The sequence below is a fragment of the Cupressus sempervirens genome, chromosome 3, assembly GCF_028749045.1.
Source record: "Cupressus sempervirens isolate cs-2001-9-10 chromosome 3, ASM2874904v1, whole genome shotgun sequence".
NCBI classification, from domain to species: Eukaryota; Viridiplantae; Streptophyta; class Pinopsida; order Cupressales; family Cupressaceae; genus Cupressus; species Cupressus sempervirens.
In genome coordinates this window covers 1,018,043,370-1,018,052,516 of record NC_143120.1, presented here as the reverse complement: position 1 = coordinate 1,018,052,516, position 9,147 = coordinate 1,018,043,370, and the positions used below count along the sequence as shown (strand labels likewise).

The 9,147-nt window shown below is 31.0% G+C and overlaps 1 protein-coding gene across 1 annotated transcript; it reads left to right on the top strand.

Annotated features, from left to right (window-relative positions):
• The first annotated feature begins 258 nt into the window (after window positions 1–258).
• Window positions 259–832, top strand: LOC149570237 (mannose-specific lectin-like). The gene has a single exon (XM_089817884.1). It carries the CDS (start codon window positions 265–267, stop codon window positions 694–696), a length of 432 nt encoding a protein of 143 aa, XP_089674010.1. The 5' UTR covers window positions 259–264; the 3' UTR covers window positions 697–832.
• Window positions 833–9,147: the final 8,315 nt, after the last annotated feature.

Here is a 9,147-nt window from a genome sequence, read left to right as displayed (position 1 = left end):
AAGATCTTAATATTGTATAAATGGAAATCGATTTTAAATACATCGTGCAGAGTATTATTCAACTTTATTTCGATTATCTCCATTCCATGATTTTTAATTACTTCTAGAATGCATTTTTCAATTTCGTTTTGATGGTCTCCGCATTAATAGACAGCTCATATCGCACTCAGTTATTTGTGCATGTGAGAGGCACAGCCTGATCGCCATTACCATAAATAATAACAATCCTGGTTTTAAACAATCACATTTCAGCCTTGGTAAAAAATGAATACAATGGGTAGAATATCTGCAATTGTGGTGGTGGTATTAGTGATTACATTTGTAAACCCTTGCTCGGCTAAATCGATCTTAAGGAGTCGCCAATCACTGTCAGCTGGGCAGTCTCTGAACTACGCGCAATACATATTGCTAATGCGAACTGATTGCAACCTGGTTTTGTATGAAAACAATGTTAGAGAGTTGTGGGAATCGGGATCAACTGGAAGAGGAGGGGCCGTTTCGTGCACGTTGCGAATGCAAAGAGACGGGAATTTGGTGATATATGCGGCCACAACTCCCGTGTGGTCAAGCCAAACTTCCAGAGGCTTTGCTTCCTACTTTTTGCAGCTTCAGGGCGACGGTAATGTTGTCATTTATGGACCCTCTGGAGCCATTTGGTCAACTGATACTGCTCAAAACAAGAAAAAGCTGCTTTGACCTTTCTGCTTCGGTTTATAATGATAATAATAAGAATGTGCCAATATTCGCTATGTCTACTAGCGTTACGCTGATCTAACAAAAACAATTGTTATTTCACTGGGCATTCATATATTTATAAGTTATATTTTGCAAATCTGCTCATGCCTACTCTTACTATGTAAGTGTTTTGTTTAGCTTGTTTTACACTTCCTGCAGATTTTGTTATGGCTTGCCACGCCCTTGAAACAAGGGTTTGTTTATATTCTGTACTCTAGTTTCTGTTTAGGATAATCTTTGTTTTTAAATCAGAGTCGTTAATTCTTCTAACTCGGTAGAAGTTTTTGATTGTTTTTTTAAAGTATCTTTTTAAAGCAATTGCTATTAAGATTAAGATTATATTATGAAGTCAGTTAAGGTTCATGTGGAAGAAGCCTCCATCTTGCATGTCAAAAGGCTGTGGCTAGAACTATGGCTTATGGATTTGTTCTATTGTGATTTATTGGTCTCAATCTTATATGTACAAGAGGCTGTGATCAGAATTGTGGCTTATGGGTTTGTTCTATTGTGATTTGTTCACCTCAATCTAATATATATAGGAGGCTGTGATCAGAATTGTGGCTTAAGGTTTTGTTCTATTGTGATTTGTTGGCCCCCATCTTACATGTACAAGATGTTGTGATCAGAATTGTGGGTTTTGGGTTTGGTTTGTTGTGATTTGTTGACTTCCTTGATGTGGTATGAGAAGTTGCCATATATTTTGCCTCAAGATCATAAGGGGTATATTTACTAGCTGTTTTAAAAAAAAAGAAAAAAAAGATTAACTATGTAGTTTTTGAGTCAAATTCATTGACTGATATTTCCATAAACACATCTGTAGATTCCAGTACTTCTCCATCTCAAAGATACTTAAAAATGAAATTTCGTCTAAGATTAAACCATCTTAGCTTGCTACTTCCTTTTCAAAACCTTTGCTGAGTGCTATACTTTATAGAGATTTTGAATTCAATCTAGGTGAACTAGATTGTGGGAGTCAGTCATTCTAGGGAGTAGAACCATATGCATATACTAGTCCTATTAAACTTGTGTTGCCGCTTTCATATTAGTTTGTCTTAAATTATACTAGGTGTAACTAATTTGTAATTAGATCCCCTAAAAATGGAGTAAAAATATACAATTTATGACATCATTTCAAAAGGTTGATATTTTGATAAAAGTGTAAAAGGTAGATTTTCTAGGGCTGGTATGTAGCTAGCTTATACATGAAGCAATGAAATTGTGGGTTTACAATTTTATACATGATTTCTAAGATGGAAGATTTAAGCATGATAGATTTAAAGAAATACAATTATAGTTGAGTTTGTGTAATGAAGAAATTGTATATAAAATCTTGTGCATTATGCTACTGCAATGAACTATATAGTTGAGCTTTGCTAGTTTTTTCATATATTGTTACTTTGATTTTTTATCAATTATCTTTTGCATACACATGATCATATATGTTTTGTTAAGATTTTATTGATAATAATCAAGTTTTTTTAAAAAAATGATATAAGTTTCACATGAATCAATTTACTATTATTATAACTAATATGCTACTATACAAGGGTAATTAAGTGATTTCATTTAGGTGATCAACCAATATGGGGATTTTTGTCAACATTTTAAAAGAAAATCTATGAACTATATTATGTTTCTTCTTGAAAAAAGAACACATTGGTTAAAGTTGTAGGACATAATATCAAGCTTTCTGCAAGACTTCATGGTGAGGGTTATGTACTTGAGGCACCACCTTTTATTTTAGAATTTTGATTACTTTTTTGCCTATGTACTCCCTAGAGCATGCACTCTTTTTATAATCATATTTATTGTAGTTTATGTAGAAACACCAATAAGGTCATTGAATTAGAAAAGACTATGTAACACAACATTCTTCATTCTTTTCTATGTATGCGAGCTCAAATACAATAACAAAAATATTACAAATGCACATAGTAGATAGCAGAAGTTATGGTTTCTTTTCAATAATTGAAAGAACAACTATTAGAGTTCCTAGAGTACACTTGTATAACTATTTTTTGTTAATTTTTTGTGGGATAAGCCTTAAATTGAATTAGAAAAGACTATGTAACACAACATTCTTCATTCTTTTCTATGTACGGAGCTCAAATACAATAACAAAAATATTACAAATGCACATAGTAGATAGTAGAAGTTATGTTTTCTTTTCAATAATTGAAAGAACAACTATTAGAGTTCCTAGAGTACACTTGTATGACTATTTTTTGTTAATTTTTTGTGGGATAAGCCTTAAGAAGTTCCTATCTACATTTTTATTTCTTTTGTTAACTCAAGGATCTCCTTACTATAAAAACTTGCACATCTATTTGATATATTTTTCTCTAATTAAAATATCAAAATTTCTTAATATATATTTCATATAGGTCTAGCTTACATTATATGTTATCTATTTTTTATTTTACTGTAATTTATAAACTGTATCATTTTTTGACAGTTAACCTAGATCAAACATCAATATCAATTCCATTAGATACCTCAAAAGGAACATAATTCCAAATGGTTAAATCAAATATTATCACTATGTTTGAACATTTTTATGTTTCCAATGGTTATGTAAGACAATTGAAATGTTAGTTTATATCAATATTATAGGATTTCCTTTACTACACATCAATCATTTGTGACGAACCTAACTTGCCTTGAAATTTTCCCAATTTCAAAACATAGATCTAATTGATTTGGAAATAATAATTATTGCTTATTTTCCTACATTGCTTGATTAATTACAGTGTTGGTATCACATATATCTTACTTTATTGGTTTATTAATGATGAAGGATGCTCCCCTTAATACCACAACACACAACAAAAATAGAAAAGCAACAAAAATTGAGAGAACAAAATACAACCTTCTTAATACTATTGCAAATGTAGAATTATAGAATTGCAACACAAAATTCCACATGGAAACCATCCTTACAAAATTTTCCAAGACATAGATGCAACTATCACTTAAAACTTCCCTAGACAACCTATAGAGATTCCTTATATAGGCAATTTTTACTACCTGAGAAGCTTCTAGACACGAAGCCCTAACCAACCTCATATTATACTCTGCCACAGTTGTTGATTGGGAGACACCGTTTTGTTTCTTTCTTGTCCATGAAACCAATTTCTTTCCTAGAAAGAATGCACCACCACTAGTGCTTCTTCTATCATTAATATTTCTAGCCCAATCAGAGTCAGTGAATACCTTCAGTTCAAATCTATCACTCCTCTTGTAATAAAATCCATAGTATTTTGTACCTTTTAGATATCTCAATATCATTTTCACTACCACCATATGGTTATCCTTAGGGTTTGTGAAAATCTAGCAACTATCCAATAACTAATGCAATATCAGGTCTACTATGAACAACATATTGCAATTACCAATCATTGATTTGTATTGTCTTTGGTGAAAAATAATAAATTCATCATTTTTAGGTAACTTATGCCTTGTAGACATAGGTGTGCCCACTGGTCTTGATTCTTTCATTCCAAAAAAATTCAGTGTATACTTGATATATTTGGAATGAGTAATGAAAATACCAGACTTCATTTGATATACTTGTAAACCAACAAAGAATTTAATTTCACCAAACATTGATATTTCAAATTCCTTCTTCATTTCATCAGCAAATGATTTCCATAATGCTTGTTTTCCTCCAAATATTATGTCATCAATATAAAATTTAGATAGCAGTACCCCATTTTTCTTACCAGTCTTCAAGTATTGATTAGTGTTATCATTTGTTCTTTCAAAATCAATTTCCATCAAGTAATTCTATAGTCTTTCATACCATGCACTTGCAGCTTGTTTCAATCCATATAGAGCTTTGTGTAGTTTATATACCATTTTATTCTTATCTAGGTCCACAAATCCTTCAAGTTCTTCTATGTATACTTCTTCCTCAAGTCTACCATTCAAAAATGCAAATTTGACATCCATTTGTTATACCTTAACTTTTTTGTAGGTTGAATATGCAAGAAGAGTTCTGACTCCTTCTAGTCTTACTACAGGAGCAAAAGGTTCTCCATAGTCAACTTCTTCTTCTTGAGCATATCCTTTGCATACCAATCTTGCCTTGTTCCTTTTAACTTCACCTTTTTCATTTATCTTATTCCTAAAAACCCACTTTGTTCCAATTACATTTTTTTCCTTTGGTCTAGGTACTAAGGTCCAAGTGTTGTTCTTCTTAATCAGGTCAATTAATTCATTCATTGCCTAGATCCAATCTTCATTATCTAGAGCAGCTTTCACTGATTTGGGCTCAAATTTATAAAGTAAGCATGCATCACTTCTAAGTCTCTTCCTTGTCATAACAATATATTATGCATCACCAATAATTTGATTAGGTTTATGATGGCTTCTTACATACTTAGCTAGCACAGGTGGTCTCCTTCTTTATTCTTCAACAGGTTCATCTTGAAAACTAATCTTGTGCCTATTATCTCTTTCTTGTTCAGAATTTTCTTCTAGTTCTTCATGCTTGATATTGTCTACTTGGTGGTTGTCATTATTTTTCTGTCACTTGACATCTTTAGCATTTTTCTCAACACCCATTGTCTGTTGCTAGGAAACTTGTTGTTCCATCTTGACATTCCTTGTCTGTTGGGAAACTCTAACTTTCTTTCCTTGTTCAATAGGAGTGTTGGGAGCACCATCATCCACATATATGAATTTATTATAATCTTTGGGCTCTTTCTTACATTCAACATCATTTCTTTCCACAAATTTATCAACTTCCACATTTCCACTTTCCACAACTTTGTGAGTGTTAGAGTATAAACACTTGTAAGCTTTACTCTTGGTGGAATATCCTAGGAATATACCTTCATCACTCTTTTCATCAAGTTTTCCATTCCTATTATCTATAAATATGTAGCATTTAATTCCAAATATTTTGAATTAGGTGCATATTCATACCATAGTTCAAAAGGTGTAGCATTTGTACCTTTCCTAACTTGCACTTTGTTCAAGGTATAGACAACAATACTGATAGCTTCTCTCTAATATTTTTGTGATATGTTCTTCTCCATAATCAATGTTCTATCATAGTCCATGGGTAAGTTCAAGAAGTTGGGTCTCACTTTTGGGCAAAAAGTTGAAGTGTTTTTCCAATTTTTGAAATTTCTTGTCAATTGATGTCAAAATTTGATCCATTTAGATATTGAATATAAAAAAACTTTAGAAATAAAATTTGTAGTGTTGAGAATCCACTTTTTGAATATGGTATGGATCTTTAAAATCACTTTTTAAAAATATTTGCTTCAGGACCATACCACACTCGAGTACGAACACCATAATTTGATACATATAAATGATTTTTTGTAAATCCTTTTAAATGAAGTTACCCAACATACCAAATATTGATATTAATATTTTTCCTTAGATTTTAATTGGGTATAAAAGTAAATTTTAAAACCTCTTGTGCACGGACACCATAATTTGATCAAAATTTCACTTTTTTAAATATATATATATATATATATATAATTCAAAAGAATTGTATGTAGATTGATGACATAAATTAATTTAAGAAAAATCGTAAAATAAAAAAAATTATTAAAGTTTTAGTGAACCTTGCTATTTTACATTTAGGTACCACCTTTGATTAAAAAATAATGCAAAAATAGTAAATAAAATCATAAAACTATAAATTTTTTGAAATTAGGATAGTGAACTCAATCTTTCTTTTAATTCCTCTACCATTGTAGAATCTGTTGAACTCATTGGAAATGAATTCACCACCTTTGTCAGATCTCATACTCTTCAAACTCTTCCCTTTTTCTTTTTCAACTCTGTTCAAATACCACTTAAAAATAATTGAAAATCATTTAGATTTAGCTTTTGAAAACATCACAGTCATCATCTTAGAGTAATCATCAACAAACATAATGAAATACTTATCTTTGCAATAAATTTGAACATTAATAGGCTCACATAGGTTAGTATGAACCAATTCCAAAAATAACTCAATGCGTATGCTTTTCTCCTGAAACTAGACTTTGTCATTTTTCCCAATTGACATTGTTTACACATAGTAGTGACACGTTTCTTTAGTTTTTGTAACCCTCTTACTTTCGTCATTTTACTAATGTTCACCAAATTGTCAAAGTTTACATGATATAACCTTTTGTGTCATTACCAAACATATTCATTTTGTGCAAATAAGCATGTCTCGTGAAATAAGTCTAGATAGAACAAGTTACCTCTTGTTTGATCACCACTTCAATCAGCTTTCCATTGACATCATATATCTTGGCCTTAGTAGGATAAAATTCAACTTTGTAACCTAATTTTTTAACTGTGAAACCCTCAACAGATTGTAGTTAAGTCCTTCAACCTAGTAAACATTATCACACTTGATTCTATTAGCCAATTGAATTGTACCTTTACCTTTCACAATACATGGAATATCCTTACCAAATTTAACACAACAACCCTTGTATGGTCTAATGTCCTCAAATTTACTTTACCACCAATCATACAATTACAAAAACCACTATCAATTATCCATTTGTCACTTTTGTTCACATAAGAAATTAAAGTAGTTTAATCATCTTCATCAAAATCTTCTTTCATAGCAACATAAAAAACTTAATCATCATTATTTTCAGATTTAGTGTCAGTTTCTTCTTCAGTAATGTAACAAGATTTCTTACCTTTTTCATCCTTATTCTTCTTGTAGTCTCACTCATCTCTCTTTCCTTTGAGGTTTCTTTCCTTTCTCTTAGCCTTGTCTTCTCTGTCACAACACCTTGCACCAATATGACCAACCTTGTTGCATAAAAACAAATTATAGGTAATTTACCTTTTTATTCACCTTTACCTCTTACAAATATTTTTGTAATAATTTCTTCAAGTTCATCATCAGAACTGTCACTATCACTCTTCACATGTTTTCCATTTCTTTTGCTAATAACCAATTGTGACTTAGAATCATATTCAATGGTAGAAAGGTGTGCAGTTATTAGAATTAGACATCTCGAAAGCAATAAGTCCACCAATTACACCTTCCAAAGTCAATTTGTAACCCGGAGTGAATCTCAACTCTTGTATTGCAAAAATCATCATGGCGTATATAGGAAGTAGAGCCCTCAATATATTTCTTATTAGTTTTTTATCCTCAATCGTTCCATTTTCACCTTGAATAGAATTGATAACTTCCTTTATTCTTGTGCAATACTGCACTATACTGTCACCTTCTATCATTCTCATTTCATCAAATTTTCCTATCAGGCTCTCTAATTTGGCTCTTAAGACATTGTAATCTCCTCCATATATGGTCTTTAGTTTGTCCCATGTCTGCTTGGCACTATCACATTCTTTTATATCATCAAACTCAACAAAAAATTATTAAGTAGTGGATCATTGTCCTAATGTAATAGACTTGTAGAATGTAAACATGAAAGTGTAAAACACTTAAAAATTCAACATAAGTTTGACACTAGGATTTAACATGGAAACCCAATTCAGGGAAAACCACCAACAACATGTGACCAATTTGCCACTCTTCTAAAGTGAGCCCTATTAGGAGTCAACCTTATTAAACATTTAAATATAGACTATTAAATGTCACCTTATTAAAGAATTTAATCACCCTATCAAGAGTGGCCTTGTAAGAGGAATTTAGAACATTCCTTCAGAATCTCACCCAGTTAAAGGAATTATACAGACTATTAACACCTTAATGAATATTATCCCAAACTTTCATTAAAAGGATCTCAATACAAACTATTTACAACGAGTAGAAAGATAATAGTAGGGTTTGATATCTGTGATTATGATGTAGGAGAATCCTGGGTGTAAGAGCAATCTTGCATCACCTAAAAATATTTTCTTTTCGATGTTTTCTATTTTGATAAGGACTAGTAGACAAGGTGGTTACTATTTATGAGAACTTACTATTTTTATTAGGGTAAAAGCACAAACCTGTGTCACCTTTTATGAAGAAATGTGATATCAAAATGTGACAGTTCAACATTAATGACAAAAAAAATGGTATTTGTGTTTAGAATTTGAAAATGATGTAAACTGATGAAATGTGTAGAATTGGATGAACTTTATGCCTATCATTTTAAAAAAAAATTTTGAGTAAGAATTTATTCATTTCTTTTATTTTGAAGTCCCTTTTTTAACTATAAAAAATATAGGGTGTAGTTCCTGTCAAAAAAAAAAAATGCAAATCATCTTTTTTTGTTTTGATTTGAAAATATCTTATAGATGACATGTATATCTAGTGCACAAAAAAAGAAATAATTATTTTTGATCTATATTTTCTTTGTTATAAGTACTCAAGCTCGACCTTCTTAGAAGCCAACAGTTTTTTCCTCCCGTCAAAACTTCCGAATCAAATCTACACCTTCTTGAGAAAAAAATACATATTCATGAAGAGGACTCTCTCCT